This window comes from Erythrolamprus reginae, chromosome Z, assembly GCF_031021105.1.
Source record: "Erythrolamprus reginae isolate rEryReg1 chromosome Z, rEryReg1.hap1, whole genome shotgun sequence".
Lineage (NCBI taxonomy): Eukaryota > Metazoa > Chordata > Lepidosauria > Squamata > Dipsadidae > Erythrolamprus > Erythrolamprus reginae.
In genome coordinates, this window is record NC_091963.1 from 48,057,676 (window position 1) to 48,078,603 (window position 20,928).

A 20,928-nucleotide genomic window follows, 5' to 3' on the forward strand; every position below is an offset into this window, starting at 1 on the left:
AGAACTTTTATCTGAATAGTAAAGTATGGAGGAAAACATGTAAACTGAAGTAAATAGCGTGTTCATCAACATGGGCTAATATCAGGAAAGTAAATATAAACCATCTTTATTTGTCCTTCCGGGCAAATTGAGTATAAATTGCCAAGATATTTACTTAGAAGGAAGCAAATATATATTTACCTGTGCCGAGGAAGATAATTTGGGAGCATGGTGCGCCCAATATCCATTGTATTCGCTCCTTCACTGATCAGAATACAATCCTTTGGCAAAAGTTCCCTCACGTGATGGAATACAGTATAGTAATTCATTGGCAACTGTTTTTCTAGTGATAGTGCCTTAAGTGAACGAGAAAATGAATGATGTTAAAAATCTGCTACCTCAACTGTTCCTGAATATATAAATATTATAAAATCAGAATTTTGTATTTTATTAATGTTTATACATTTTTCCCATTTGAATCTCTGATCACCAATGGAATCTGAGTGAATAAATAAAACCAGAGTTTAATGGAGACTTTGTTTTTTTCATTGAATTCCCCAGTGTCTAATAAACCAATGTGAAAAAGTAATCAACCCACTGGATTCAGTAATTTATTCCACCAATTTCAATTGCAATAATTGCAGTCAAACAATTCTTGTAATTAGTTATCACTTTCTAATGTCCTATGTGGTAATTCTGGTCCATTCTCCATGACAATTTTTTTTAAAAAAAACAAAACCATGAAGTGATGCTGATTTTAGTGAAGGTAAGGCAGGCCATAAATCCCAGGATATATTGTTTTGTGATTCAAGCTGGGAACCTGAATGATTTAGGTCACACCCTTGGAATGATTTTGTTTAATGGTACACTAGTACAATTGCCCTTAGCCATTCTTTCAATTGAAGTTTACTAAATTGTAATTGACTAAACTTTGTTGAAGTTGTTTGAATTGGAAACGCTTTTTCAGAAAAGCAGTAGTCTTCATTTCCTTTTCTACTCACCTCATAGTTTATATCTTTTCCAGCCATGGAGGTATTCGTGCTTATATTTCTGAATAATACTGAAATATGTCATGCAATGATAAATTTATTAACATATTTATTATCACGTGACTTTGCTTTTTTTTAAAGCCAAACTCCTTCCTGATAAATGTCATTAACGATACCTTAGTTGTTGCCTCATTGCTCTGCATTCTGGCTCGAAGGTCTTTCCACCAATCTGCATCCGAAGGGTATTTCCACAGCTTCTTGTTCAATTCATCTAAAAGCTAAGAATATAGCAATATGTTTGTAAATAATATAATATGAATATGATGTATATATATAATATATATCTTAATCTGTTGTACAAAAATCATTAGCTTTAGAAATATACTGTTACATTTTCCAATGTACTGGTGCACATTTGGTCAGATTGCTGACAATTCATCAACCAAAATGATTTTCCATCAAATTCTTCAACCCAGCTCCTACATCCAACCAACAGAAGATGGCACTTACATAAGGGAGCATGTTACCTGCTTAGTCACTGCTTTTATGTCTCCCAATAAGGCTACAGCAGGCTTCACATTGTTTCCCAGCTCTTCAGCACAAATGTCTACCTGTGAAAAAACACCAAGAAAGCAAAGAAGCAAATGAATTATCTTCCTGCAGGAAAAAAAATAGATGGTGACTTAAGCCATAATGGTTTTTTTTTTAACCAGGACTTTCATTTTTAGTTTAGAACAAGGAAAAAATGAACTACTTGTTTCCTTTTAGTTGTTCTTTGTCTTTTTGCCTAAAATTTACAACACATTACACATAAAAACCTCAGGCTTGACAAGACAAATTGTCTCTAAAAGCAAGGAAAAACATAAGATGAAACTCAACTAATGAAAAAAAAAATCCAGAGAGGCAAATAAAATTTGTCTCTAAAGTGCTTTAGAGGAGGCTGTTTTTCAAGAAAAATTTAAATTAAAGAGATCCTTGATCACATCAGGAACTAGATGTTCTTCGTTAAAAATTATTTCCTTGGTTTAACATCCTGTCTTTGACAATAACTATGCAGATGTATTTGGATGATTAAGAAATTTGTAAACTGATGTTACATTAAGAACATAAGAAGAGCCATGCTGAATCAGGCCAAAGTCCATCGAGTCCAGCATTCTGGGTCACATAGTGGCCCACCAATTGTCCATGGGGATCTTGAGCAGAAAGAGAGGGCAAAACCCTCCCTTTCCCTTGACCCCCAACAAATGGTACCTAAGGGAATCCTGCCTGCCCCAACCAACATAGAGGTGGCACTTGGACTTCCATTTCAATAACCACCGATACACTTGGCATCCATGAATCTGTCTAATCCTGCCTTGAAGCTATCCAGGTTGATAGCTGTCACGACCTCTTCTGGAAGTGAATTCCATAAACCAATGACCCTCTGGGTGAAGAAATATTTCTGTTTATTTGCTCTCACTTTCTTATCTATGATTTGGTTTTTTTACTGCTGCTGCGCACTGAGTTGACATCTTCATTGAGCTTCCACCAAAACCCCAAGATCCCTTTCTTGGGTTGTCTCAGAAAGCTTGGTCCCCATCAGTTGGGAGGTATAATTGGGATTCTTTGCCCCAATATGCATAACTTTGCACTTGTTTAGGTTAAAATGCATTTGACACTTTATTGCCCACTTGCTCAATTTTGAGAGAATTTTTTGCAGCTCCCAACAATCGGTTTCACTTTTCACTAGCCGGAACAATTTAGTGTCATCAGCATTATTTTTCACCTATCCTGTCTCCAGTAAATCTTGCACTCGCTATACACTCAGGGTATACCAGCCTTCCTTGTCTAATTGCTGCTTTCTAAATATGTTATAAGTTCCAGGTTCCCAGCAAACATGGAAAATTGCATCAAACATTTTGGGCATTGTACTTTAACTAGAACTTTGTACTTTGAAGGACACCCTATTTAAAAATAGTTCTGGAATGTGTCTTTAAAAGGATTTGTCTGAATACCTGAATAACTTTTACATCTGGCTGAAACCTGGGTGGAAGTCCAAAATGCAGAATCCAATTCAGTCTAGCTCCAAGTAATATTATCACATCAGCATACTGTAGTGCCCTAGTCATTAAAAAGAAAATAAGTCAATTAAATTATTTTCATATATATTAAAAATATACAGAATAACAATTACATTTTTGTGCTCTTTAATCACTTTAACTAAATGTTATCCTCTATCACGCCAAAGTATTAACAATTTGGTGATATAATAATAATAATAATAATAATAATAATAATAATAATAATAATAATAATAATAATTTTTTAGATTTGTATGCTGCTTCTCTCCACAGACTCAGGGCGGCTCACAACAATTTGGATTTGGATTGATTCCTACCTTATCTAAACTGTTAAGGTGAATTGTTTAATTATGGCTTACTGAATAAGTTATCTCCCAATAAATTCCTAATGTGATTTTAATACCTTTACTATTATGTTATTTTGGCTCTTGTAACAATGATAAATAGTATGCCCTTTACTCTTGATTTTAAAGGTTGGAAGGAAACACTTGATTTGTGTATTTACCTAGATCTGGCTGCAGCCACACAATATGGATGGTTGTCAGGAACAACTCCCTTCCCCATTGGTGTAGGCAAAAATGGAAGCCCACACTGGTCCACCAATTTCCTGATGCTGTTTTCAGCACGTGAATAAGCAGCACCTAGGAGACATACCGACTACCATAAAAGCTCCATGACACTATTTTAGTACAATATCAACCTTTTCTTTGACCAATCCAGTATCGCTTTTTACTGATGATTTTATTAAGAACCACTTATACCTTCATTTGAATGTTAGAAAAAAATAATGTATAGATTGATATTAATAGAGTAAAGTTTTGCATACAAAAGGATAATCGTTTGCCATAGAGTACTGTTAATTTAAAGTAGTATTAGATCTTAAAAGTTGACAATATTTTATTGGGAATCCAAAAATGACTTATTTCCCAATAATGACTAGAGTTTTTAATTAAAACTGAACTATATTTTTTTATTACAATCAAAACTTCTGATTTGACAACATGTAAGAATTCAAAAGAAAAATCTATATAATTTGAGCAAGACCTAATTAAAGATTTTAAATTATAAATTATAAATTCATCTAGCATCATTTTATAGCAAGGCAGTTGTCTAATAGTCTCTGCAGAGGTGTAATAAATGTCAATTCTATGTCAAGATCCACTTTTTGCCGTCTCCCTCAATTATACTGCCTAGATTGGACAATAAGGTTTACAATATTTACAATATTTTCCTTCCTCTAAATAAAATTCTAAAACAGGCATGTTGCTCCCTAGAAAATTTAACAATTCAATTTTAAGGCAATCCTGCTTAAAAAGTATATACAGTGTTCCCTCGATTTTCGCGGGGGATGCGTTCCGAGATTGCCCGCGAAAGTCGAATTTCCGCGAAGTAGAGATGCGGAAGTAAATACACTATTTTTGGCTATAAACAGTATCCCAAGCCTTCCCGTAACACTTTAAACCCCTAAATTGCAATTTCCCATTCCCTTAGCAACCATTTAGATTATTACTCACCATGTTTATTTATTAAAGTTTATTTTAAAAAAATGTTTTTTAAAGGCAGATGAAAGTTTGACAATGACATATGATGTCATCAGGCGGGAAAAACCGTGGTATAGGGGGAAAAACCGCGAAGTATTTTTTAATTAATATTTTTGAAAAACCGTGGTATAGACGTTCCGCGAAGTTCAAACCCGCGAAAATCGAGGGAACACTGTATTTTACTTCCCTTCCACTCTGGTGAAAACTCTGCATTATCGTCACATTCAGAGTTAATATAATTTTTAAAAAACATTTCTTAAAAAATAAGATTTTTACTTTACATAAAACACCAGCGACCAAATATTGTCAGAGAAAATTATTTTATTTTGCTTAATAGGCAAAATCAAAACAAATCCCTGGGATATTTTAATTTCAACAGACAAAAATTTACTTATTTTATAAATATGACAAGGAAAAAAACATTTCAATTATTATATTTTGCAGTTTCTATGGAATAAGATGTTTGTTTGTTTTGAAAGAACTGAAAGAGAATTACCTTTGCCAATAATTAAAAGTGGTTTCTTGGAATGTAAAATAAATGAAACTGCTTTAGAAATGGTCATCTCTTCAGCCATACTGATAGGAGGTGCTGGACAGCAGTCAACGTACCTGCAAGACAGAATAAAAACTAATCCTTACAAAAGACTGGAATAAAAAAACAGTAAATAAGCAACTATTTAATTTGTATATTATCATTTCAGACTATTATTATGAGGAGCAACTAATATGAACATATTGCATTCCCACCAAAATGAAACACTGCCTTATTATGGAGCTATTTTGTTATAATGAATGGAAATATCCTGACAATTAGATTGCCCCTTCCACTCATTTTGATAGGCCCGACTAAAATAATTCCTAAGAGTCAAAGAGCAACACCCTCTTATAGCTACAAAATCAAAAATCAGTAAGAGCTCAAAAGAATTTCAAGAGAAAAATCAGACAATATATACTGTATTTTTCAGACTATCAGACTATAACAGACCTGGCAAGGGGCGGCCCATGGGCCGCATCTGGCCCGCCTGCTGTTTGTGACTGGCCCGCCCACAACCACCCAAGCAGTCTTTTCCAAGGCTGCGCAGGGGAGCCGGGCGTGGAGTCGGTGGGGGAGTGGCAAGGAAAGTGTGAGGAAGTCTTCCGCCTGCAAAGGTTTTTCCTCCTCTGAATGTCGTGTGCACAATAACGGCATCGGCACCCTGTGGGGAAATACTGGTGGTCAGCCTTCTCCCCCCACCACAGAGGCTCATGGCAAGGTGCAGAAGTTCACCCTGAGGCAGCCCTGAGGGAGGAGGTGGGGATTGCGCTCGGAGGAGGCAATGAGTCTTCGCGCCCGCTAACTGTGGCACCTCCAAGGCCGAGGTAACAGAAGGTCTGCCGAAAACCAAGCCGGACACAACATACACACACACACACACACACACTATGAGTTGCCGGCTCCTGTTTTCAGAATGGGGACTGAATGAGAGTCCGGGGTTGGAGGGTGGAGGCTTGTCGGGTGAGTCCTCTGCGGGGAGAGAAGAGAGAGGGTGAAAGAGGGAACCAGGAGAGGAATCGGTTGTGCTCGCCTGGCTGTAAAACCGGGAAGTTCTGCATGAAACCGGAGGATAAGCTCAGAAGTGAGGTAGGCTGCTGGCTGTTCCCAGAGACACAGAGGCAGAGAGGGGAAAAGAGAAGGGGGCTGAGAAAATGATGAAAAGAACGAGGGAGGGGAAGAAAAAACAAATGAGAGAGAAGGGGAGAGAAGGAAAAGGAGAGGGAAGAGAAAAACAGAAATCAAAGGGAGAGAGAGAGAGAGAGAGAGAGAGAAATAAGAGAAAAAAGGGGAGAAAAAAAGAGAAATGAAATAGGGAGAAAAAAAGAGAAATAGGGCTTCCTATTTGGAAACTACACTACCAAGCAGCAGCAACGATATGCATTAGGAATGGATTTTGCTTTGAAATAAAACATTATTAATATTAGAAGGACATGATTTACAAATTGGATGACACTCTTGAGTAGTATGGAGGACATAAAATACACAGCTATTTCTATAAGAAATTCATTCTTAGCAGTTTGGGAAAAATTAAAAAGTAAACATTATTCAAAAATACCATATGGATATCAACATTAGAAATTTTGACACACCCCAGTAGAATAAATTGGAGTCATATACCATGCTACAAGGACATAATATTGCAGGCAAATAAGTTAAAATCAGCAACAGAATTAGAAAAACCAAGTATAAAACTGGACTGCTATTGATTGCACAGTTACAAGCAAGATTTGAAAAAGATATTAAAACAGAAGGAATTAATTTGGAAAAGATAATTAGATGTAATCTTATTTGGGGCAGATGAAAAGCTGATAAAGAAAATTTATAATTATTTGTTGTCTAGAATTTGAACAGGTGAAAGTGACTATAAGATGGATGAGATATATAGGTCACCCAATAGACAGGGATGAATTGCAACAATTATGGGAAAAGAATGATAATGTCAACATTTAAAGAAAACATATATAAGATGTTTTATAGATTGCATATATAACCAGAGACAACAGCAAAAATGTTTAAAGATAAATTGATGAAATGTTGAAAATGAAATGTTGAAAATGTATCCATACACCGGGTTCCTTTTATCACATGTGGTGGACTTGTACATAAGCTAAAAGTTATTGGATAGAATTCAGATCTTGATTGAGAAAATTGTGAAACAGAATACTGAGTTAAGACCGGAAATATTTTTATTAGGTATTTTGCCTAATAATTTTAATAAAGAAGAAATAAATTTAATTGTTCACATTTTAACTGTAGCTAGAATTGTGTGTTTGCACAGAATTGGAAATTGAGTAGAATACCAACAGATAGAGAAGTACTAAGGAAGATATAGATTGTGCTGAAATGAATAAGCTTACTATGAAAATTAAAGACATAGAAGATATAGAATTTTATAAAATTTTGGGGAAATTTTATGAATGGATTGAAAAGGAAAATGATTAAATTTATAAGTATTCTGAAAGCAATTTAAAGGAATTAGAAAGAAATATGTAAAAACCTAGATGACAAAAAACAGAAATGGTGGCAGCATTTGATAAACTATGTAACACAGATTTGAAGGAATTAAGATCTAAAAAATGGTTATTAGAAGTTGAAAAATGTGTATTTTGAATTAATCTTTTATTCTGATCTTTTTTCCATTCTTTTCTTCACTCTAGACTAGCGGTCCCCAAACTACGGCCCGCAGGCCACATGCGGCCCACTGAGGCCATTTATCCGGCCCGTCGGTGAGTGACAAGAGCACAGGGAAAAGAGAGAAAGAAAGAAAGAAAAGGGAAAGAGGGAGGGAAGGAGAAGTGGAGAGGAAGGAAGGAAGGAAGGAAGAATGAAATGAATGGAGGGACAGAGGAAGGAAGGACTGTTTTGGGTGGGGGGTACTTTTTAAAAAAAATTCTCTCAACATACATTCAAACAACACAGTGTACCATCTAATTTTCCATGAATAAAATATAGTATTTTGTTAGTAACTAATATCAATCATCAAAAAAGTTGCAAACGGTTTTTTTTCTAATTTTGTCATCCAGTTACATTCATTTTCTTTTAATTAAATTTCCTCCTTAATGTTCCTTCAAAAAGTGCAACACCAATTATATTTCTAACTTATTAACCATTATGCCAAATTGCTTCCTTCTTTCTTTATACATTTTTCATAAGCCAAGAAAACCTTGTATAACAAATCAGATGTCAACAAAAGAAAATTAAAAACAAAACATAAACATATATGAATTTCAGACCTTCTCCCCCCTCTAAATAGTACGTTCCCATTTTGTTTTTTACTTTAAAACAAGGTATGTGCAGTGTGCATAGGAATTTGTTCATAGTTTTTTTTTTATAGTCCAGCCCTCCAACAGTCCAAGGGACAGTGAACTGGCCCCCTGTGTAAAAAGTTTGGGGACCCCTGCTCTAGACTGATTTAGTCTTTTTTTGTCTTTAGACACAACTTGAATACTGAATTTATTATGTAAAATATTTTTAGATATATTTGCCGTTAAAATATAGATACACTTACGTATTCTTAGATATGATTATGACGATATATGTTTTTTCATTTATGTATGTTTTAAGGTGCAGAAAAATAAAAAACTAAAAAATTACCTTTATTAAGAGTCCCATGAGAAGCCACAAATATAGTAAAAATACATTATTATGTACATTATTATCGGTAGAAATAACTTTCTATTTATAACGGTAATAACTCACTTGACAGAGCTTTTCTTCACTGTCATATTTACAAAGTCTCCAGGTATATCAATATAGCAGACACCTGGGCGTCCATAAATACTGGTTCTGACAGCCTAGATTGATTAGAGAAATTGGTAGGTAAAAACATGGGAGTAATCGTAAGAATTTTATTTTATCTTTAATTATACCATCTCTTATTGATAAAAAAAGGCATTAAGTAAACAATAGACAAAATAAATATCTGAAGGATGAACTACTGTTGGATTCAGTCTGTAAATAAGCATATCCATGATTTATTTAGTTCTATGAACAAATACATTTGGAGTCATCAATCAAAATCTCTGGCTAAATTCTACAACAAACATGATTCCTAGATAGATATTCCTTGAAAATGGGTGTGTTTTTTTTCCTGTAGAAAGTCTTTTGTATCTTGGGGTTGTGCATAGCAGCATAGTCATGCTTCAGCAGTGACTTCCTCCTCAAAATGTAAATGAAACTACAGGCACATTTAAAGACTCCTGGAGCCTAATACAGTGGAACCTCAGTTAGCGAACGCTTTGGATAGAAAACATTTTGGATAACAACCAAAAATTTTGTTAAAAATTTGCACCGAATACCGAACAAAAATTCGGATACTGAACAGCCACAGAAATTTTTGGTTGTTATTCGAAATGTTACACCCAACAACAAAGCGTCGCTTTGGCTATGACAAGGCAGGCGCTGAGTTAGCTGGTCCCAGCGATGGCGGCATCTGCTGAGGCAGCTCCGGTGGCTTCTCTTCAAGGACAGTGGTGGTGGCGGCGGGGGGGGGGGCATGGACATGACATTCTTGGCACTGCTGCTCCTCGAAGGGAAGCTGCCGGAGCCGCCTCAGCAGTTGCTGCCACTAGGACCAGCTAACTCAGTGCCTGCCTCGTCATAGCCAAAGCGACGCTTTGCTGCTGGATGCGGAGCGTAGCCTCTGGGAGCCCATGGTGAAGATCCCCAGACAGAGAGAGACGAAGACAGAGAGACAAGAGGTAAGGAGGTAAGGAGGTAAGGAGGGGGGAATGAGGGACAATGTGTGTGGGGGGGAGAGAGAAAAAAATCCTTTATTGCAAACAGAACACCCGCGATAAACGAGGGATCAATTTTCCCCATAAGAAATAAAGGAAATAGTGAGTCAACAGAGGCTGGGAACCAATTACTGTAAATCTATTTCCTTTATTTCTTATGAGGAAAATTGTTTTGGATACTGAACATGACCAACTTTCCAGAATGGATTGTGGTCGTTAGCCGAGGTTCCACTCTATAAGGATGTTTTATGGTCTTCTGTAATTGACAGTTAGAAATTTTGTCAATGTACAGTTTTTCTAAGCTTCTAATAACCACTGGGACAAGCACTGCTGGTTTATGCCATTATCATGGTTGGGTGAAATCAATCAGATGTTTAACTGGATTTTAATTTTTTATCCATATATTGAATTCTTCTTAAGGACCTGAGATAGCTAGATGCTGTTTGATAATGTTAAAGTTAATACGGTACTGCAAAATGTAAGCTGTTCCAGTAAAGCTGCCTTTAGCAATTGACTGGTGGTAATTTTGTCAATCAATTATATATTATAAACTAAAAGTGTGTGTGTATATAAATTATTACCAACATTATATTGTATATATATAATCACACTGTATAAAATTATACAGCTAACATATTTATGAAATAATATTAACATATAATATTAACAGTTTTAAAGGTACTGGCCATTTTCTAAAGTTAGATGATATATAAAATATAAATAACTGAACTATTTATTTATTCAGGCAACACAAGACACATGAAATCAAGTCCAGAAATTCTGGCCCTGGGCTCAGGTTGCTGCTACTCAATGCCAGGTCGGTGGTAAATAAAGCTCTCCTCATCCGGGATTTGATTCTGGATGAGGAGGCCGACCTGGCATGTGTGACTGAGACTTGGCTGGGCCCAGAGGGAGGAGTTCCTCTCTCTGAAATTTGCCCAGCTGGGTTTCAGGTATGGCATCAACTGCGACCCCAGAGAAGGGGGGGGGAGGAGTGGCTATTATAGCCAGGGAGAGCCTGCGCCTACATAGACTCGTTGCTCCAGAGATTGCGGGTTGTGAGTCCCTCCTTGTGAAGTTGGACTTAGGGGTTCAGGTGGGCTTGTTACTCACGTACCTGCCTCCCAGCTGCGTGTCAACAGCTCTGCCTGTGCTGCTTGAGGAGGTAGCCGGGCTGGCGGTGGGATTCCCCAACCTTATAGTCTTGGGGGATCTTAACCTGCCGTCGCTCGGCGAAACCTCTGGGTTAGCACAGGAGTTCATGGCCACCATGACAGCCATGGACCTGACCCAAGTAGTACAGGGTCCAACCCACGAGGGAGGACACACAACCGACATGGTATTCCTCTCTGAGCAATTGAGTAATGGTCTGAGACTAAGGGGCTTAGATGTGTTGCCTTTGTCATGGTCAGACCATTTTCTATTATGGCTGGACTTCCTGGCTCCAATCCTTCCCCGCAGGGAGGCGGAACCGATTAAGATGTTCCGCCCCAGGCGCCTGATGGATCCAGAAGGTTTTCAGAAGGCACTTGGAGTTATTCCAGATGCACTCATCCACAGTTCGGTGGAGTCTCTTGCTGAGGCTTGGAACAAGGCTGCAGCGGAGGCTCTCGACCGGATTGCGCCGTTGCGACCTCTCCGCAGCACTAGACCCCGTAGAGCTCCATGGTACAACGAGGAGCTCCGGGAGTTGAAACGCCAGAAGAGATGTCTAGAGAAGCGATGGAGGAAGAGTAAGTCCGAATCTGATCGAACACTTGTAAGAGCTTTTATTAAGACTTACAAAGTGGCGGTCAAGGCGGCAAGATGCGTGTATCATGCCGCCTTGACTACATCAGCGGAATCCCGCCCGGCCGCTCTGTTTAGGGTGACCCGCTCCCTTCTTAACCAGGGGGGAGTTGGGGAGCCCTTGCAAAGTAGTGCCGAGGAATTTAACACGTTTTTCGCTGATAAAATCGCTCGGATACGAGTGGACCTCGACTCCAATTGGAATACAGAGTCGACTGACAACAAGTCAGTCGAGGTGACTGGGGCACGTACTTGTTCACCTGTCTGGGAAGAGTTTGATCTGGTGACACCTGATGAAGTGGACAAGGCCATTGGAGCTGTGAGTTCCGCCACCTGTTTACTGGATCCATGTCCCTCCTGGCTGGTTTCGGCCAGCAGGGAGGTGACACGGAGCTGGGTCCAGGAGATTGTCAACGCTTCCTTGGGGAGGGGATCCTTTCCATCATCCTATAAAGAGGCGCTCGTACGCCCCCTCCTCAAGAAGCCTTCCCTGGACCCAGCCGTACTCAATAACTACCGTCCAGTCTCCAACCTTCCCTTTATGGGGAAGGTTGTTGAGAAGGTGGTGGCACTTCAGCTCCAACGGTCCTTGGAAGAAGCTGATTATCTAGGCCCTCAACAGTCAGGATTCAGGCTGGGCTACAGCACGGAAACTGCTTTGGTCGCGTTGATGGATGATCTCTGGGGGGCCCGGGACAGGGGCTTGTCCTCTGTCCTGGTGCTTCTTGACCTCTCAGCGGCTTTCGATACCATTGACCATGGTATCCTTCTGCGCCGGCTGGAGGGGTTGGGAGTGGGAGGCACTGTTCTCCAGTGGTTCTCCTCCTACCTCTCTGGTCGGTCGTAGTCGGTGTTAGTGGGGGGTCAGAGGTCAACCTCTAGGTTTCTCCCTTGTGGGGTGCCTCAGGGGTCGGTCCTCTCCCCCCTGCTATTTAATATCTACATGAAACCGCTGGATGAGATCATCCAAGGGCATGGGGTAAGGTATCATCAGTATGCGGATGATACCCAGTTGTACATCTCCACCCCATGTCCAGTCAACAAAGCAGTGGAAGTGATGTGCCGGTGCCTGGAGGCTGTTGGGATCTGGATGGGTGTCAACAGATTCAAACTCAACCCGGATAAGACGGAGTGGCTGTGGGTCCTGCCTGCCAGGGACAATTCCATCTGTCCGTCCATAACCCTGGGGGGGGGGAATTATTGACCCCTTCAGAGAGGGTCCGCAACTTGGGCATTCTCCTCGATCCACAGCTCACATTAGAGAAACATCTTTCAGCTGTGGCGAGGGGGGCCTTTGCCCAGGTTCGCCTGGTGCACCAGTTGCGGCCCTATCTGGACCGGGACTCACTGCTCACAGTCACTCATGCCCTCATCACCTCGAGGTTCGACTACTGTAATGCTCTCTACATGGGGCTACCTTTGAAAAGTGTTCGGAAACTTCAGATCGTGCAGAATGCAGCTGCGAGAGCAATCATGGGCTTTCCAAGATATGCCCATGTCACACCAACACTCCGCAGTCTGCATTGGTTGCCGATCAATTTCCGGGCACAATTCAAAGTGTTGGTTATGACCTATAAAGCCCTTCATGGCATCGGACCAGAATACCTCCGGGACCGCCTTCTGCTGCACGAATCCCAGCGACCGGTTAGGTCCCACAAAGTTGGCCTTCTCCGGGTCCCGTCGACTAAACAATGTCGTTTAGCGGGACCCAGGAGAAGAGCCTTCTCTGTGGCGGCCCCGACCCTCTGGAACCAGCTCCCCCCGGAGATTAGAACTGCCCCCACCCTCCTTGCCTTTCGTAAAGTTCTTAAAACCCATCTCTGCCGTCAGGCATGGGGGAATTGACACATCTCCCCCGGGCCTATACAGTTTATACATGGAATGTTTGTGTGTGTGTTTGCTTTTAATAATGGGGTTTTTAGTGTTTTTTAAATTATTAGATTTGTTTTTTACATTGTTCTTGTTATTGTTGTGAGCCGCCCCGAGTCTACGGAGAGGGGCGGCATACAAATCTAATAAATAAGTAAATAAGTAAGTAAGTAAGTAAGTAAGTAAGTAAGTAAGTAAGTAAGTAAGTAAGTAAGTAAGTAAGTAAGTAAGTCCTATTTGTGTCCCACTGAACTACATGACAATTAAGTATTGCTACTTGTTATCTTTTACCTTCTCGATAACTGCAGGAATAGCTTCTAGACTGTTTGGTCTGACAGAAAATTTGCTAAAAAGTCTACATGCTTCAACCTGAAAACAAACAAAACATATACTGTATTATTATTTTTAAAATAACAAGATTATTTTACAACAGGATTTGATCAGTCTAATAATCCGTTTCACATTCCACTTCCACAAAAATATTAATGAAAAGCAGGGCACTACCGCAAATGCTTTGCAGAAATACACTAGAAATGAACATGAAGGTCCTATTTAAAGATATCACAACGATTAGTTAATTCCAGATAATGCAAGGATTACAAACAATTATTCTATCATAATCATCTGCAAAAAAAACTTTTTATAAAGACTTTCACATTGATTGATTGCATAATAACTGCTCTTAATACAAAAGGTTATGATTTGCAACAGCATTGCCATTTCAAAAGTTTTGATTATTTGAAAAATTAGGAAATGAACTCATATAATCCAAAAAGATGGAACAAGCATGCATGCAAATTGAACAAATAAATTTAATAGCATTTGGTCATATGTGGGGCAAAAGACAACAGATTACAGTGGTACCTCTACTTCAGAACTTAATTCGTTCCGTGACCCGGTTCTTAAGTAGAAATGTTCTTAAGTACAAGCAATTTTTTTCCATAGGAATCAATGTAAAAGCAAATAATGCATGCAACCCATTAGGAAAGAAATAAAAGCTCGGAATTTGGGTGGGGAGAAGGAGGAAGAAGCCTTCGGAGAGGGGCGGCATACAAATCAAATCAATCAATCAATCAATAATTAATTAATAAAAGGAGGGGGACTGTCACTGCTGAAGGAAGAAGGTGAGGTGAGGGGAATAAAAAAAATCCAAAACTTTAAGGCTTAAAAAAAAAAAAGGAGGGACTTTGAGGCAGCACCCAGAGAAAGGAAAATGCTCCATTTGCTCTGGGATGCCCAGAGTGAAGGGAGCATTTCTTTTCTCTGGGCGCTGGCTGAGGTTTATTCCCTTTTGAAGCGGCCAGAGAAAGGAAAATGCTTTGTTCGCCCTGGGTTGCCAAAGCCTCCCTAACCACCACCAAAAGGCTCCTCTGGCAATATTCTAAAACTGTTCCAGGGGAAACTTAAGGTTTGAATGAGAGAAGCAAAAAGCTAGGAGTATATCTGCTTAATATTGATTTTTTGGAGGGGAAGATAAATTGATTATCTGTTGCTGATGATCACAAGACTAAATCCCTGCAGTTTTCCTGGTCCAGTCACTCTAACGCAGACCTAAAACTCAGCATCCCAGTTTTAGCCCAATGCCTTTATACCAACTGGCTTTCAGGATATATAGTCTATTAATATTGGGTGAGAGTTACCATGTCATCCTAAAATTCAATATAATGCAATCATTAATTGCTGTACTCAACACCACTATGATCCCAGACTTCAGAAAAGGGGACTTCAGAGCAAACCTGGAAAAAATTCCCTAGAAGGAACTTCTAAAGGGTAAATCCACACAGGAAGCCTGGGAAGCCCTAAAAAACACAATCATAGATGCCCAAAACAATACAATCCACATGAAAAAGAAAAAGAGGAAAACTAAAAAGAAACAAGCATGGCTAAACAAAGTCCTCGCAGACATTAAAGAAAAAAAGGCCAAATACAAAAAATGGAAAGAAGGACACATAACCAAGGCGGAATTTCAGCAAACAGCCAGAACCTGCAAGCAAAAAATAAGAACAGCAAAGGCCCAACACAAACAATACCTTGCCATGGAAGTCAATAACAACACAAAAATCTTCTTCCAGCACATAAAACAACAAGAAGAAAATCAAGGAAACAGTCACTAGACAAAAAAATGAAGATGGTAATGAAATCACAGACAACAGAGATAAAGCACAGGTGCTCACTGCCTGCTTTGCATCAGTCTTCACACAAAAAGGAACTACCAACCAATCAACCTGCAACTCAATTGCAATAAACAGCCCTGGAACCGAACTCAACACAGATAAAAACACAATAAGGGGCTCAATGAGTACAAATCACCAGGACCAGACGGACTTCACCTCATAGTCCTAAAAGAACTGGCAGACACCAGAGTGGAACCACTTCTCCTCATCTACCAAAAATCCTGGACCACTGGAGACCTACCGGAATACTGGAAACGAGCTGATGTAGTCCCCATCCACAAAAAAGGTAAAAAGACTGACCCAGGCAACTACAGACCAATAAGTCTGACTTCTATACCTGGAAAAATACTGCAGAAAATAATAAAAAAAACAGCTTTGCCACTACCTAGAAGCAAGCAAGATAATATCCAACAGCCAAACCAATCTCATATCATTCTTCAACACCATAACCAAATCAGTAGACCAACGCAACGTAAACCTCATATACTTGGACTTCAGCAAAACTTTTGATAAAGTTGACCAAAATCTCCTAATCCACAAATTAGAAAAATATGAGGTAGATTATAACACATGGAGATGGATAAACAGTTGGCTGACCAACCGCACCCAACAAGTCATCCTCAATGGCTCCAAATCCACATGGAAGAGGGTAGGCAGTGGGGTACCACAAGGTTCTGTACTGGGCCCTGTGCTCTTCAACATTTTCATCAATGACCTAGATGAAGTAATAGAAGAGGAACTAATCAAATTTGCAGATGACACCAAGCTGGCGGCGGTAGCCAACACACTAGAGAATAGGCTCAAAATACAGAAAGACCTAGATAGATTATCACTGTGGGCTCATACTAACAAAATGCTGTTCAACGTCGAGAAGAGCAAAGTCCTTCACCTAGATAAAAAGAAAACTAGATACACATACAGCCTGGGAGAAACCCCACTTAGCAGTAGTGACTGTGAAAGAGATCTCGGAGTCTTGGTGGATAATCAACTAAACATGAGCCAGCAATGTGCTGCAGCGGCTAAAAAAGCCAACACAATCCTAAACTGCATCGACAAGGGAATACACTCCAAGACCAGGGAGGTATTAATACCACTCTACTATACCCTGGTCAGACCACATCTGGAGTACTGCATTCAGTTCTTGTCACCACACTTCAAAAGAGATATTGAAACTCTGCAGAAGGTGCAGAAAAAAGCAACCAACATGATTGACTAGAAATCTGTTGTGGTTCCGTCTGAGGCCCCTCAGGGAACGGCTGATCTTCTGTCGGTTTCCAGCTCAGAGGGAGAGGATGAGGAACAGGAGGTGCAGGCAGACGAGGAGGAGGAATCCCAGGCTGAAGAAGAGGGAGGACAGCCAGAGTCCCCCCAGAGGGAGCTCTCCCCAGCAAGCAGCCTGGATTCCTTAGAGGAAAATGCACAAGCCATAATTGATCTGCGACAGAGAAGAGCTACACAGCGAAGGGACCAATTGGCTAGGTACTTTCAGCATTAAAGAGGCAACAGCTGGGTTTGGGTGTGGTGCTCTTTGGAAAGGCTAAAAGGCAGATCCACCCTTCCTGGCTTGTGGAGTTTTATCTTTGAGAGTCTTGGGACCTGGCTGTGAACTTTGGCGTCTTGGAATCCTGGTTTGTGCCTTTGACTACTGAAACCTTGGGGTGGGTGTGCCAGCAAGAAGCTTGCTGTATTGTCTGGACATCAGGACTCTGCTGTAAAGTATTATAGCCTGTCTGTTGGGAAGAACAGGTTTTCCTCTGTGTTTATTTTTTCCAGCTATAAAGTACTTTTGCTTTTACCAGAGTGTCTGGCTGTTTTTTCCAGTTGGTGTTGAGGTCTGGGGGAACCCAGACAGAACAGAAACCAAGACTTATGAAGAGAGATTGAGGGAACTGGCATGGATAGCCTAGAGAAAAGGAGGGCCGGGGGGACATGATAGCAGTATACAGGTATTTGAGGGGTTGCCAGGGAGAGGAGGGGGTCACTCTATTTTCCAGGCCACCAGAGGGCCAGATGAGAAACAACGGCTGGAAGCTAACCAAGGAGAGATTCAACCTGGAAATAAGGAAGAACTTCCTGATGGTCAGAGCAATCAACCAGTGGAACAGCCTGCCTGTGGAGGTTGTGAACTCCCCAATTCTGGACATTTTGAAGAGGAGATTGGACTGCCATTTGACTGGGGTGCTATAGGATTTCCTGCTCGGGCAGGGGGTTGGACTTGATGACCTGACGGTCCCTTTCAACTCTAATAATAAATAATATTAATTATGCTCAACTTGAGTTCTTATGAATGAAGAAATGAAATAATAGATCAGAAAGCACTATAATGTAGCAAAATATACCAGAAAAGAATAGGCAAAAGAGCTGTCTTTTATATTTGCATTACATTAATGTAATGTAATTTTAAATTTACGTTAAAAATAAACAGAACAAAAGCAAAGTTTTTTAAAGAATCAAGTAGTTGCAGATTGCAAAGATCTGCTGGTGTTGGTGAACATTGATTTTAATATAAATTAAAATATTCAGAGTATATTCAGAGAGTATATTCTTATAAGTAAAAACAGGAGAAAGGAAAGATTATTCAATTTAATCTGGACTTTTAAAATTTTTTAGGCTTATCAATAATTGAAATATGAAATTATCTGTGAGGAATATATGGTATAAGAACAATCTAAAGAGCATCAGGTACAGTTTCTCAACTTTGGGAACTTTAAAATGTGTTTGCTTTCAACTCTAGAATTTTCTGGAATTTGAAGTTAACTTTCCTAAAATAGTCAAGGTTGAGAAAGTTGGAAGATGGGTTTCTAAAATATCCAGGTATTCTTTTACCCCCACCCCCCCCCCCAAAAAAGCAGTAGAAATGTGCACCTGTGGAAATTCTTGAAAAGCTCCCATAGTCTCTTGATTTCTGTCAGAGGAGCCTCCAATGACAATCAATGGCCTAAAAAAAATTAAACAAAAGTTTAATTCCTTAATTCTTAAATAAGCAACTTGTGGACTATTTAGGCTATATATTCCTAAGTACTACTTGCTTTAACATTTGATTAACACTGGTATCTTATTGCCTGGGCAAGATGTTGTAAGAATTGGTTTCATCAGTTCTATCAAGTCTTTTGGCAACTTTCATCTATTCAAAAAGAAGAAAGTAAGGGTGGGGTGGGGGAGGATTTAAATATTGCTTCACTAGTTTGTTGTATGCTACAACTGTCTAAGTTTATCAAAGCTTTCCTCCCAAGGAGCAGGTATATTTTAATTTCATGACTGCAATCACAATATGCATTAATTTGGAGCTAAGCAAATAGAATATGTCACTGCTTCCATTTCTTCTCCTTCTATTTGCCAATGATGATGCTGGATGCCATGTTATTTTTTTGTATGTTGAGTTTCAAGTCAACTTTTGCTCTAATATTTCTCCCACCAATGTTAATTCTTGCTTCTGATTCATTTAGTGCAGCTTTTTGAATAATGTGTTCTGCATATAAATTAAATAAGTAGAGTGGCAATATACAACCTTGTTGTACCCCTTTAATTATTTTGAACTAATCAATTATTCCATGTCTTGGTTTTTTTACATACAGATTTCTCAGGAGACAGGTGGTCTGTCTCCTTATCTTTAAAATTTGCCCACTTTATTGTGATCGATACAATTCAAAGGCTTTAATGTAAAAATAGCAAATGTTTTCTGGAATTTGCTTGCTTTCTCCATCTGAGTCACCTCAAGAAGGATGGCATAGAAATCTAATAAATAAATAAATCCAGCAAATGTTGGCAATTTGATTCTCTGTTTCTTTGAAACGCAGGTTATACTTCTGCTAGCTCTTGGTTCACATATTGCTGAAGCGTAGTTTGCAGGTTTTGAGCATGATCTTGTTATCATTTGAAATGAGTGCAATTGTATAGTAAGGGAACCACTACCTTTATCTTAAAGCAAACATCATTATGCTTCTATCAGATAATTTGACAGTTATCAAAAATGACTATTTTTTAAAGAAGCACCAAGTGCTCCAATCAAGTTCTCAAAATCAAGTGAAGGTTATATGCTATGTAAAGTTAATAAAGGTCTGCTACAAAAACATAGAAATTTGTATGCAATATCGATTTGGTAATCTTCACCAATCTTCCAATGTTTGTAAGCCCCAGCATCATTAGACCATAGAGACTACTCACTGAAATGGGAAACACAATGAATTAAAGTACATTAAGACAACCCTTCTTGGGATAAAAATGTCATATTTGTGTTTTCCCCTATGTAGATGTGATCTACTTAAAACTGAATTAAATGGGAGATGAAATGGGGTGTAGTAATGAGGATGTGATATGATTATCTGCTTTCCTGATAAATAGCATTCGAATATGTATACAGTCGTACCTCTGCCTAAGTACGCCTCTACTTACAAACTTTTCTAGATAAGAACCAGGTGTTCAAGATTTTTTTGTCTCTTCTCAAGAACCCGAGCCTCCGAAACTGTAACTGGAAAAGGCGGGGAGAAGCCTCTGTGGGGCCTCTCTAGGAATCTCCTGGGAGGAAACAGGGCTGGAAAAGGCAGGGAGAAGCCTCTATGGGGTCTCTCTAGGAATCTCCTAGGAGGAAACAGAGCTGGAAAAGACGGAGAAGCCTCCATGGGGCCTCTCTAGGAATCTCCTGGGAGGAAACAGGGCCTCCATCCTCCCTGTGGTTTCCCGAATTGCATGCATTATTTGCTTTTACGTTGATTCCTATGGGGAAAATTGCTTCTTCTTACAAACTTTTCTACTTAAGAACCTGGTCACGGAACAAATTAAGTTCGTAAGTAGAGGTACCACTCTATTTGAAAATAGAAGAGAAAATACAGATTTATTACCAGCAATTCATGTTTGCATTTGCCATTCCAGTCAGAGCATTTACAAGACCAGGACCAGAAACAACAAGACATACTCCAGGCCTAAAAACAGAAAGAAAACCTGCTGAGGTTTTTGAAGAGAAAAATTACTTTAGAGGCACCATACACAAACATTTCTGAAGGACTAATTTGAAAGTGAGGCAAATTTTTCATTTTTATTTGACTGGAGTACAGTGGTACCTCAAGATACGAACCCCTCGTCTTACAAACAACCCGAGATACGAACCCGGGGTTCAGAAAATTTTTGCCTCTTCTTACGAACTTTTTTCGTCTTACGAATGCCAAACCCGAACTTCTGGGTTCGGCGTTCGGGAGGCTGATGGGAAGCCCCGCAGCCCAGCTGTCACCTTTTAAAACAGCCGGGGGGCTTCCCAGCAGCC

General features: G+C 39.5%; 1 protein-coding gene across 2 annotated transcripts in view; it reads right to left on the reverse strand.

Moving 5' to 3' along the window:
• HACL1 (2-hydroxyacyl-CoA lyase 1) overlaps positions 1-20,928 on the reverse strand; it is a 37,963-nt gene that overhangs the window by 7,610 nt on the left and 9,425 nt on the right. For both annotated transcript variants that reach the window (XM_070729323.1, XM_070729324.1), the window contains 10 exons: positions 20,510-20,590; positions 18,537-18,609; positions 13,789-13,866; positions 8,804-8,898; positions 5,066-5,178; positions 3,534-3,669; positions 2,963-3,068; positions 1,496-1,579; positions 1,145-1,246; positions 181-335 (listed from right to left, as the gene is read on the reverse strand). In XM_070729323.1, the coding sequence (XP_070585424.1) occupies positions 181-335; positions 1,145-1,246; positions 1,496-1,579; positions 2,963-3,068; positions 3,534-3,669; positions 5,066-5,178; positions 8,804-8,898; positions 13,789-13,866; positions 18,537-18,609; positions 20,510-20,590 (1,023 nt within the window). The remainder of the gene's footprint in view (positions 1-180; positions 336-1,144; positions 1,247-1,495; positions 1,580-2,962; positions 3,069-3,533; positions 3,670-5,065; positions 5,179-8,803; positions 8,899-13,788; positions 13,867-18,536; positions 18,610-20,509; positions 20,591-20,928) is intronic.